This window comes from Hyla sarda, chromosome 5 (assembly GCF_029499605.1).
Source record: "Hyla sarda isolate aHylSar1 chromosome 5, aHylSar1.hap1, whole genome shotgun sequence".
Lineage (NCBI taxonomy): Eukaryota > Metazoa > Chordata > Amphibia > Anura > Hylidae > Hyla > Hyla sarda.
This window is the reverse complement of record NC_079193.1, coordinates 211,551,622-211,564,479: the sequence shown is the minus strand read 5'-3', so window position 1 is coordinate 211,564,479 and position 12,858 is coordinate 211,551,622. Positions and strand designations below refer to the sequence as shown.

General features: G+C 40.4%; 1 protein-coding gene across 2 annotated transcripts in view; it reads right to left on the bottom strand.

Moving 5' to 3' along the window:
• The window catches only part of EXOC2 (exocyst complex component 2), a 205,997-nt gene that overhangs the window by 89,658 nt on the left and 103,481 nt on the right, over positions 1–12,858 (bottom strand). Inside the window, exons 11-13 of one of the 2 annotated variants that reach the window (XM_056521044.1) lie at positions 9,976–10,023; positions 5,304–5,429; positions 1,350–1,474 (exon numbers count right to left, since the gene is read on the bottom strand). In XM_056521044.1, coding sequence (XP_056377019.1) covers positions 1,350–1,474; positions 5,304–5,429; positions 9,976–10,023 — 299 coding nt within the window. The remainder of the gene's footprint in view (positions 1–1,349; positions 1,475–5,303; positions 5,430–9,975; positions 10,024–12,858) is intronic. The other variant, XM_056521045.1, reaches the window with a different exon arrangement.

Here is a 12,858-nt window from a genome sequence, read left to right as displayed (position 1 = left end):
TGTGGTATGATCATCTGTTTACAGAACACGCAAAAATAAGTGGTGCGCCAAAATGACAAATTTGGGCCCACAATTTAGGCTGTGCTTGGCCAAAAACTAAAACTGAAAATGCATTGCTTAAACAAATACGTTTTTGTAGAAGATTAGTTTGTTACACATACTCGACAGATTATATAAAAAAAGCTCTGCGGCTGACCCAAAACTACTAGTTTTTGTTCAGCTGCAGAGCATTAGGCTGTTTCAGGACATGCTGGGAGTTGTAGTACTAGTTTCGATTTTGCTGCAAAGCCATAAGCTGTGTCAGGGCATGCTAGGAGTTGCATTAGTTACTAACTACAACTCTATGATCTATGGCTCTGCTGACCCAAACCAAAACTACAACTCCAAGCACCGAAAATTCAGTGCATCTGTACAAAAAACCACCTCCTTAAAGGGGTTCTCCCTTGTTTATTCAGTTTTTTGTTATTATGTTTGTGTGTTATGTGTGTATAAGTATGTGTTTTTTTATGTGTGTTGTGATTATGTATATATGTATTTTCTCCAGAAGCTGGCCCCTTTTTCTTCCAGCGGCTTGCTGTGTAACCTCGGCCTCCGCCATGTTGTGTTCGGTAAGTGGGATGTCGGGGGGGGGGGGGGGGGGTGTTCTTGCTTCTGTCCCTCCTATCTTCTGACGTCTGAGGCAAATCTTTTCTTCCTGTTTTTTTCCGTGGCTCAGCGATGAATCTGCGGCCTCTTCCAGCGCATGCGCAGGTAGTTTTTTTTTTTTTTTACCAATAAAGTTTTTTTTGTCTAATTGACAAACTGTCTATTAGCGTAGACCTAACGTACGCTACGCTGTTAGCGTAGCACTTGCGTACTCGCGCATGCGCAGACAGTTTGTCAATTAGACAAAAAAAACTTTATTGGTAAAAAAAAAAAAAAACTGCGCATGCGCCGGAAGAGGCCGCAGATTCGTCGCTGAGCCACGGAAGAAACAGGAAGAAAAGATTCGCCTCGGACGTCAGAAGATAGGAAGGACAGAAGCAAGAACACACCCCCCGACATCCCACTTACCGAACACAACATGGCGGAGGCCGAGGTTACACAGCAAGCCGCTGGAAGAAAAAGGGGCCAGCTTCCGGATCTTCACAAAAGGTAAGAAAATACATATATACATAATCACAACACACATAAAAAACACATACTTATACACACATAACACACAAACATAATAACAAAAAACAGTATAAACAAGGGAGAACCCCTTTAAAGTGTTATTTCATAACCTGGAATGAAACATATGAAGTTGGTGGCGCAAAAAGCAGTAACAATCACATGACTTTCTTCACAGGTGTTTTTTTTTGCAATACCTCACTAAAAAGACTTCCATTTACATATGATATCCAGAGTTTCCAGAAGTTTGGAAGTTGAGACACCACGACTTTTGTTAATTTCTCCACAAACTCTGCTTGAGGGGGCGTTTTATACTTCCAAGCTGGAAAAAACAAACAAAAACGGGCATATTTTTAGCAATATTCACTGGTCATTTAAAATGAGTAAATAATACGTTTGGAAATACTAATTCTATTAATTCAAGACAGAAGACGAGTTTGGAGTATTACCCATCTGTCTATAGGACCTGGGAGAATGCTTTGGTGCAAAATAGTTTGCTATTCAAGGGATCTGACAGCAGGATCACCCGCATGTGCCTGGATACACAGCTTAACAGTGCGGGTGATCCTGATCAAAAGACTGGTTACCTTTTAAATCATTCCAGCCTTTCCACAATAATACTTAGTTTTGCTAATATGCAAATTTAGTTATATGCGCAATGGGGGAAGGCTTTTGCTTTGCTAGAAACCCATTCTCCCTCCCCTATGTTCTGATAGGCCCTCCCCCATGTTCTGATAGGCCCTCCCCTGTCTTGAATAATCATCTGGCTTTACTGTCACATCTAGATGCCGTGAGAGTCTTTGCCCACGTGACTCCAGGGTGTAGAGAGTCAGTGGAGCCTGTGCTCTGCATCTCAAGCAGAACGTTCATGTAGGTAATGACTCCTACAGCATGCATACGTGACAGTGAAACCAGATTGAGGGGGGCGTTATACAAAAGTATGCTTATTGTGTGATACATAACAAAGCAAACCTTTAGTTACCTCCAGCGCTCTTGCAATGTCTCCGGTGTCTTGCTCCGGTTCCCACAGCAGTCGACTTCCTAGGCTGTAGCGTGAAGTGTTGGGCCCGGTAAGCCCCCAGGCCCAGAGTACTATACTGCCACTCAGCAAATTGCTTGAAGCAGTGATGTCCTGCCCCACAATTTGCCAGGTGCTTTCCAAGACTATGCTGTGGGGGACGGGGCAGAACTCCGGAGACATTGCGGAAGCGCTGGAGGCAAGTAAAGATTTGTTTTCTTATATACCAAACAATGGCCATACTTTTAAAAAACACCCTCAGTCACTATACCACCCTTAATCTAAATGAAAGAACTTACTAAAATCCTGAACAAGACTCCATGCACAAGACCACAACTTTAGTTCTAATTAAAAAAAAAAATAATATGTGATGAAAAGCAGGTTTGACAGTGGGGCCATTCATTTCCTTTCACAAGTCCAGGTTTTTTAGTTGACCCAAATCAGCACAGGTGCTGAAGATAGCAAGTTACTGAGCTTTAAAACTAGGAGTAACTCAGTCTGCAAGCAGAGGCTGTAAGAAACTTGTCCCTATGATAGGAGTTTGAACCCTTAAGGCTACAGCCTCAAAAAGGGGACATTGTGACTGGTGTGAGTAACACAGTGGTTGTCTACTTTATTTGGTGGCTTGTAGTAAGCCACCTGTATAGACAAGGACGATTACTGTATAGATAGTGCTGGACAAGCAGGATTCATTTTGTTTGTTATGCCCGAGAGTGTGAACGCTGTATTTTTTTTTGTTTGACTCCCATTTGCCTGGGTCTATGAAGCTAATCTCCAAATATATATGTATATATAGATAGATATACAAGAAAGTATTTTCCTTACTTAGAATATAATTGAGAATTGCTATTAGCAACTTCATATCTACTTATTCATTGTCATGGGCCACATGCTGAAACCCTTTACTGATCATAAGCATAAAGAGGAACAAACTTCCAGTTTACAGGAGCTCTCAAAGCCTGACCACCACACGTCATTTTCACTATGACATGTCAAAAGTTGTTTAAATCATAACTGTAGTCTTAAGTGCTATAACAAGCTGTTATTAGAGGGGCAGACATACCATATATGAAACCTGTGCAGCTACACAGCTACAAGGGACCCTACACTAAAGAGGAGGAGGGGTACTGCTATCTAACTGCTTTGTACCATTTTTTTTGAGACTTCATTTCTTTCTGATATATAATGTGAATAAAAATCTATCTATCTATCTATTGTATATATATATATATTAGGGGTGTGAATCGCCAAGAATTTGGCGATTCGATTCGAATCGCGATACCAGTGTGGCGATTCGATATATCGCGATATATCGCGATACCGTCTAGGTGACGATACATCGCGATATATCGCCCACCTGGGAGCATTCATAGATCCCAATAGACGCCGCTGTCAGCTTTGACAGCGGCGATCTAGTACTCCGGTGCTGCAAAATAAAATAAAACACACTTTATCTTACCTTCCAACGAGCCCCCGGAGCTCCGGTACAGTCCAGTACAGGTGTTCGGTCCCCGGGCTGTATTCTTCTTACTTCCTGTTAGTTCGGCACGTCACATGGAGCTTCAGCCTATCACCAGCAGAGGCGGGACATCGCTGCGGCTGGTGATAGGCTGAAGCTCCATGTGACGTGCCGGACTAACAGGAAGTAAGAAGAATACAGCCCGGGGACCGAACACCTGTACCGGAGCTCCGCGGGCTCGTTGGCAGGTAAGAAAAGTGCGTTTTATTAAAAATTCCACATCCCTAAAAGAATCGATTCAAAAATATTTTGAATCGATTCTGTATCGGCAAATGAAAAATCGCGATTATCGCGAGAATCGATTTTTTCTTACATCCCTAATATATATATATATTTTTTTTATGTTTACACCATTCACTGTGTGGGATACTAAAAATTATATTTTCAATTATACTGTCGGCCTGTCTACCCATACTAAACCCAATGCACTCTGTTATAGTGTGGATGAACAGGAGTCCAACGAGGGGTCACTTACCTAAATATGTCCAGTAGGTCCTGAGATATGTCCTCAAGAAGATCCTCTGCTGGAGGCAAGGCCCCGCCCACTCAATTTACACATCCATTGTCTGTGACTTTGCATCATAGGGAAAGTGGAGTCACAGACAATTAATATGTAAAATAAGTCGGCGTAGCCCCGCCCCCTGTGCGCGATTCACTGAATGAAGCAGAGGATCTTCTGAGGGACATATCTCAGGACCTAGTGGACATATTTTGGTAAGTGACCCCTCGTTGGACTCCTGTTCACTCACACTATAACCCAGTGTATTTTGTAGCTTTAGTGTGGGTGAACAGGCTGACGGTTTAACTTTAGTATTTCCGATAGTTCTCCACGCTGAGATACCAAATATGTTTATTTATTTACATAGATAAATATTTTTTTTTTATTTGTAAAATGAGAAAAGTGGGTTGCATAGCATTTCCCAGTGTCACTGGCACTCTGCTATTATAGTCTGTCTAAGGAGGTTGGAATTTTACCTCATTTGACCCAGTGATCACACAGAAGGTGCCAGATAATAGCCCCAAACCTACAGGCACTTTTCACCTTTAGATGAGGCATTGATCACAGCATCTAAAAGGTGGACATCGGCGTGATCAAGTATGAATGTCAGCTGCTAATAGAAGCGGCCCCTAGCATTCTATAAAGCACGCACAGCTCCTGACATCGCCTTATAGACAGAATGCACTGCAGGCCGTACATGTACACCCTGGTGAGTTAAGTACCAGGCAGCTGGTCTGTACATGTATCACCTGTGTCGTCTATGGGTAAATAGGTTTTATTTATTTATTTATAAGTTTGTAAAGCAAGAAATAAAAACGGAACAGAAACAGCAGTGTCGACAACGAAGAATGGACACATAAATTACTGTCTAGGAAACAGAGGAACCCCCAAAATATATTTGGCTTGACGTGTAAATTATTCTTAAAAGTTTCCTAAACAAATAAAGATTCCAAGCTACCAGTGTATACCCTTCAAACGACTGGTGAAAAATATGCACGTGACAAATAGTTAGACTCCTAGAATTACCTAAATGATTTTTACCATTCCCCATGTATTTCCCAAGAAAATATGTAAATAACCCATGTGTTCAAGCTAGCCGTTTTCCCTTTTCTTACAGTCATTTCTTCCAGACTGAAAACTGCTGCCTCTCTTCAGTGATGCTGTCTGGCTGAGCCGGGCAATTGGAGATGGACGGTCATCGCTATCAATATCGAGCATTGGACTCTGGAGACATGTGCTTCCTTTAAAAGAGAAACAAATAATTATTTGGTCTTAGTATCAGAGCGTTATAAGGGGAAAAAAAGCACAATATCTAATATAGGGTTCAAATAAATATATATTTTCAAATGGCAACCCGAATATCTTAAAATTAAGTTAACATTTTCAAATATTCCCAAAAATACTGTATGTAATACTATATTCACAAGATTACGTAGTAGTTGGACTTTTAAACCTTCCCAAAGACACTAGATAAAAATCATGGACATGCAACAGAGGTCAACTAATTTTTATGTGCTTATCTGGTGACTAAACTTGGAATGCGTGTAATTAGAACGACCATAATTTAAATTGTCACTAGAGGGCAACATAACACCAGTGTAAAGTCAAGTATGTGTACATTATAGTAATCTAGTTTATTTCTACAAAACCTATTACATTTTCGTTCTCTACAAAAGGAATACATTACAGTATAACAACCATCTGATTTTTTAGGGTGTATTCACACAAGCAGTATCCTGCACATGTTTGATGCTCAGGATTTAAAGCTGTAGATTTGATGCTTTAGATTTCAATGTAAACTAAATGACTGAACACAGCTTGAAATCTGCAGCTTCAAATCCTGCCCATAAAATAAGTGCAGGATACTGTACATGTACATGGACCCTTCGGGTACATTCACACATACAGTATCTGCTGCATATTTTCTGCTGTTGTATTTTCCTACTCAAGGAGTCAATGGGTAGAAAAATCAGCAAAATCAGAAAAATATGCAGATAAAATATGCAGCTACTGTATGTGTAAACATACCCTTACTGTTCATGTAGAATATTTAAATTAAAGGGGTACTCCATTGAAAAACTTTTAAATCCACTGGTGCCAGAAAGTTAAACAGATCTGTAAATTACTCCTATTAAAAAATCTTAATCATTCCTTTATTAGCTGCTGAATACTACAGAGGAAATTCTTTTCTTTTTGGAACACAGAGCTCTGTTGTGACATCATGAGCACAGTGCTCTCTGCTGACATATCTGTCCATTTTAAGAACTGTCCAGAGTAGGAGAAAATCCCCATAGAAAACATATGTTGCTCTGGACAGTTCCTAAAATGGACAGAGATGTCAGCAGAGAGCACTGTGCTCGTGAGGTCAGCAGAGAGCACTGTGTTCCAAAAAGAAAAGAATTTCCTCTGTAGTATTCAGCAGCTAATAAGTACTGGAAGAATTAAGATTTTTTTTTTAATAGAAGTAATTTACAAATCTGTTTAACTTTCTGGCACCAGTTGATAAAAAAAAAAAAAAAAAAGAAAAAAAAAAGAAGAGTTTTCCACCGATGTACCTCTTTAACCCCTTAAAGGAGTACTCTAGTGCAGAGTATTCCTGCTCCATCATGCCCGGGCTGCAAAATAAATTAAAATGAACCATCACTCACCTCCCTGGGTTTCCGCAGAGCGTCACTACAGCTGATCGGTCCTCCCGTCCATCCTCTTCATACTTCCGGGTGTAACGAAGCGTCACATAGTGCTCAGCCTATCGCCGGCCGTCGTGATGTTCAGCCTCGGCCGGCGATAGGCTGAGCGCCATGTGACGCTTCGTTACACCCGGAAGTATGAAGAGGATGGACCGGAGGACCGATCAGCTGTAGTGACGCTCCGCGGGAACCCAGGGAGGTGAGTGATGGTTCATTTATTTTGCAGCCCGGGCAGGACGGAGCAGGAATACTCTGCACTAGAGTACTCCTTTAAGGACTCAGCCCATTTGGGCCATAAGGACTCAGACAATTTTTTTATGTTTTCGTTTTTTCTTCCTCGCCTTCTAAAAATCATAACTCTTTTATATTTTCATCCACAGACTAGTATGAGGGCTTGTTTTTTGCGCGACCAGTTGTCCTTTGTAATGACATCACACAGTTTACCATTAAATGTATGGCACAACCAAAAAAATACTATTTGTGCGGGGAAATTGATAAGAAAACCGCAATTTTGCTAATTTTGGAAGGTTTCGATTTCATGCTGTACACTATACGGTAAAATAGACACGTTTTCTTTATTCTGTGGGTCAATAGGATTAAAATGTTACCCATGATTACATACTTTTCTATTATTGTACCGCTTTAAAAAAAAAAAAATCACAAACTTTTAAACCAAATTAGTGCGTTTAAAATCCCTCTATTTTGCTGACCTATAACTTTTTCATTTTTCCGTATAAGCGGCAGTATGAGGGCTCATTTTTTGCGCCGGGGTCTGTCATTTTTCTTTATACCACATCTGCATATGGTTATAAAAAAGCAGCAATTTTGCAAACTTTTTTTTTTTTTACGTTCACGCTGTTCACCGTACGGGATAATTAACATTATATTTTAATAGTTCTGATATTTTTACACGTTTTGGGGGTAAAAGGGGAAAAACTGACAATTTACATTTTTATTGGGGGAGGGAATTTTTCACTTTTTTTTTTTTACACTTTAATAGTCCCCATAGGGGACTATTTATAGCAAACATTCGATTGCTAATAATGTTCAGTGCTATGCATAGGGCATGGCACTGATCAGTGTTATCGGTCATCTTCTGCTCTGGTCGGCTCGATCTCTGACCAGAGCAGAAGACCCCGGGAGAAGGCAGCGGAGGCAGGTGAGGGGACCTCCGTCTACTGTTCTGGCTGATCGGATTTCTGCGGCAGCTCTGCGGGCGATCCGATCAACCATTCTAGTGACCACAGAGCTGCAGATGCTGTGATCTGTATTGATCACAGCATCTGAGGAGTTAATGGCGGACATCCGTGCGATCGCGGATATCGGCCATTACCGGCGGGTCCCTGGCTGCTAGTAGCAGCCGGGACCTGCCGCACATGACCTGAGCATCGCTACGATGCTCAAGGTCATGTTTAGGAAGTAAATGTACGTCCTGGTGCCGTAAGTACAATCTGGGATGAAAATAGTAAAACATTTTTAAAATTAAGGTTTATTACCGGAACATACAAAAAGGGGATCAGTCTCTAGTACTGAAATATCATTATAAATACCATCACAACTAATACAGTAAGCAAAATTCACCAGAGTTATAGACACCTTTGCACCATTTCAGGATTGAAAAAAGGTGTGCAACATTATTTTGGAGCAGAATATTACTGTAAAATATCTTGTCTAGTTTTATGTACTTAAAGGGGTACTCCTGTGGAAAACTTTTTTTTTAAATCAACTTGTGCCAGAAAGTTAAACAGATTTGTAAATTACTTCTATTAAAAATTCTTAATCGTTCCAGTACTTTTTAGGGGCTGTATACTATAGAGGAAATGCTTTTCTTTTTTGAATTAATCTTCTGTCATGACCACATTGCTCTCTGATGACCTCTGCTGTCATTTTAGGAACTGTCCAGAACAGGAGAAAATCCCTATAGCAAACATATGCTGCTCTGAACAGTTCTTAAAATGGACAGCAGAGGTCAGCAGAGAGCACTCTGGTCGTGACAGAAGAGAAATCCAAAAAAAGCATTTCCTCTGTAGCATACAGCCCCTATAAAGTACTGGAAGGATTAAAATGTTTTAATTGAAGTCATTTACAAATCTGTTTAACTTTCTGGCACCAGCTGATTTAAAAAAAACTAAAGTTTTCCACGGGAATACCCCTTTAACTGGGAATAGTAGTAAAAGTCTGCACTTGGCGTTCCAGACATGATGGGAGTTGTAGTCACCCTGGTTGGGAAACACTGTTCTAGAGTGTTCACTTACTACATATGCATGGTGGTCTAAGCTCTGTTTTTAATAGAAAGCTTCAAGCTTAGAGGAGGATAGCGGCATTTAACATTCTGGCGATTCACTGAAGTTAATAATAAAAAACGATGCATTGAGCTACTATGGAAAAAGAAAGCTACGCCAGCTCACCCCAACATAATGGCCGGTGCACGGATGCAAGTGCTGGATGGCACAACAATGTGATGAAGAAAAGGAAGAAAATCCAGCTCAAGGATGCTTCAATTCACGGCTTTATTTCAGGCCCGTGCACATAGACAGGTAGACAATTGTTTACCTGTCTATGTGCACTGACCTGAAATAAAGCTGTGATTTGAAGCATCCTTGAGCTGGATTTTCTTCCTTTTCTGCATTGAGCTACTATGGTTCCCTCTAGTGGTGACTGCAGAGAGCCACAATGTTACTCTTCAAATCTATAGAGTGAAATTTTCATTGCTTTTTTTGGCGTAAGTTTGTTGCACAAGCGCTACAATTTCGCTTTTTTTTTTTTTGCTTAAGATATTTTAGCAAAGCTCCTTAGGATGAAGTCATATGTGCTTTGACTTTTGCAGTGGTAGTTGATAATTATAAATGAGACTATTTAAACCAGTCACAAGGTTTTGCGCACTTCCCTCCAATAGAACTCCAGCTCAGACCACACATACTTAGATCTATGCTATGTTTAAAAAAACACCAAGTCCACTATATAGTTTTTTTTAGGGTTTAGTTTTATGTTACCTTTATTCTTTGGACCAGTATGATTACTAGATACTCAATACATAATTTTTTTATGACAAATTCTAAGATAGAAATGTATGGAGAGCACACATGGAGAACTATATCACCTAATGACGTATACAGCAGGGTCCTCGGCGACCTCCGATAAGAGTCTCCTGTGGAGTGCACATAAACAGATATGAAGCATCAAATAGAACAACAAAAAGAAACGTAGGTGCACTCACCGCAAAGTTGAGACTGTCACATCTGGGTGTCCGGTTCACGGCATAGGTGCTGGTATCTTGTGGCGCTCAGAGGCTACGCCTCTGAGCGCCACAAGATACCAGCGCCTATGCCGTGACCCGGCCACCCGACACCCAGATGTGACAGTCCCAACTTTGCGGTGAGTGCACCTACGTTTCTTTTTGTTGTTCTACATCATTTTTTATGTTTTTTTACTTCTGAGTCCCCACATTCCTATACCAATAACATTTTTATTTTTCAGGCTTGATTTTTGAGGAGCAACCTGTAGTTTCATTGGAACCATTTTGAGCTACGTTTTGATAACTTTTTATTGCTGTTTTTGTATGGCAGGATTAACAAAAAAAACATCTATCACAGCAACACAAGGCCTATTAATTCTTAAATATCGCACCCACACAATACAGCCATTCAACGCTAAAATGTGTTAATAAGACAATCAACTTGCGGCTCATCCATAGCACCAAATATTTTTGTTCCAGTGTTGAAGTTTCCTAAATCAATGCTACACAGATTAATTGTGGCATAAATATCCAAAAGATCTAAAATGAGGTTGGACACTTCTTATTCGACAAGTGTCCTTTCCAAAACTTATAAAAAGTATACTAGGACCCCACTGAAGGTACTGTTTGCTTCCTTTATATAGACCACTTGTTTGTGGTGGCAGATGTGAATGCAGGTGAAGCTGTGCATCCTCTTCATGTATCTCATACTGAGCTTTCTCACAACCTACAATAGTCAGAGGGAGTTCAGATCCGTAGCCTCAGGACTTTCTGAAGCCTGTCAGACTTCCTTACCACCCTTAAATACCTTTGAACATTTTTTCCTGTGCACAGCGGGTCCTTGTCCTGTGCTACAGTCTGACCACCCACTGTTGCTTGTTGACCAAACATGTAGTACTTGGGAGCTCGGCGGATACAACTAGGATATAGGATTCCTTCCCTACGTAAGGAGAATCATTTGCACACGCATATTTCACTCTTCTGAGATAAGAAAACAGGGCAGCATAACAAGACCGTCTAAAATTATACTTGTGTCAACAATGAGAAATGTTATTTAATTTTCTCTTGGGCCCAGAAGCTCTGTCACTGTCAGACCAGACAGAAAATCCTCTGGGCTAGATGAATAAGGGAACATTGGTTTAATTGTCTTCGTAAAAAAAGAAATCAAATTTAAATGACCACAGATGGAGATGAATTATGATATCTCCACCTAAATCTTTGCATACTGTTCAATAGTCCCTATACACGTGTCACTATGGGTTTGAAGTCCTGTGGCAAATCTTTTATATGGTGACATGGGACATGCAGTCATCATTGTAAAATTCTCAATGGACCCACAGATCCGCTACCTGCCCTCATTTGTGTAAAACACTGCTAGTTAACTCTACCGAACTCTTAGGCCACGTTCACACACCATAAAGGAAACAAAAGCCTTTAAATGGCTTATAAATGGCAATTTTTTGCTTTACGTCCATCTTTTTTCAGCTATAAACAAAAAAACATCCACAAAACATAATACGGCAGTTTGTTTTTTTTACGTTGTGTGAACATGGCCTTAAAGGGGTGTTCCAGGCAAAACCTTTTTCATATATATCAACTGGCTCCGGAAAGTTAAACAGATTTGTAAATTACTTCTATTAAAAAATCTTAATCCTTCCAATAGTTATTAGCTTCTGAAGTTTTCTGTCTAACTGCTCAATAATGATGTCACGTCCCGGGAGCTGTGCATGATGGGAGAATATCCCCATAGGGACGTGAGTCATCAGAGAGCAGTTAGACAGAAAACAACAACTGAACTTCAGAAGCTAATAACTATTGGAAGGATTTATATTTTTTAATAGAAGTAATTTACAAATCTGTTTAACTTTCTGGAGCCAGTTGATATATAAAACAAAGTTTTGGCCTGGAATACCCCTTTAAGGTGCCCATAGATATTAGATTAAGAGGTATTCTGTCATTATAAAATAAGTGATATAGTGCTGTAGAAAAAAAATAAATAAATAAATAAATAAATAAATAACTTACCCACCCCCACAGGTCATGCTGCAGCTCCGGTTTTATCTTCCTCCAGTCCTCCACTGTTTCTGTCTTCCCTCTGCTTCTGAGATAAGAGTTTAAAAGAAGGGACAACACAGGAGCAGCTAAGGACTGGAAGCAGCCGCGATGTCTGAGTACACTTTGGATGTGCTTGGCGACTCGCAGGCCCTTGTGTGGCTGTTCGGAGCGGTGGATTGCCGCTGTGAGCAGGCCTGGGGGCAGGGCAACAGCTGGAGGCACACTATGGGTCAGGTCACCGGCCAATCCGCAGCGTAAAATATGCTGCGGATCGGTTATGTGTGACCTTACTCTTAAAGTTTGTTTTACTGATGACAGACCGTCCTTGTCTGAAAGTCAGCCATGTTTGAATTTTTTTTGTCCTTTGGTGTATATAGAACAGTTGGCCTTTATGGGAATGATCATCCTATGAAAAAATGTTTCCCCAATTAAAACATCATTCTTCCTGCATCTGGGATCATAGATCATGTACTGTATGACCAGTTTAGCCATTAATATGGACTGAAATATGGCTGTGTCAGCTTCCCAATCATTCTCCAGATGCTCATTGGCTGAATGGTTGTTACTACCATGTGCCACTAGTATTTACAAGTGTTTTTTAGAAAGTTATTTCAAGTAATGTAATGGGACAATGCTCAAGATTATTTTGGGCTACTGGTATTTTTGATACCAAAGACCAAAAAAAATAACGGA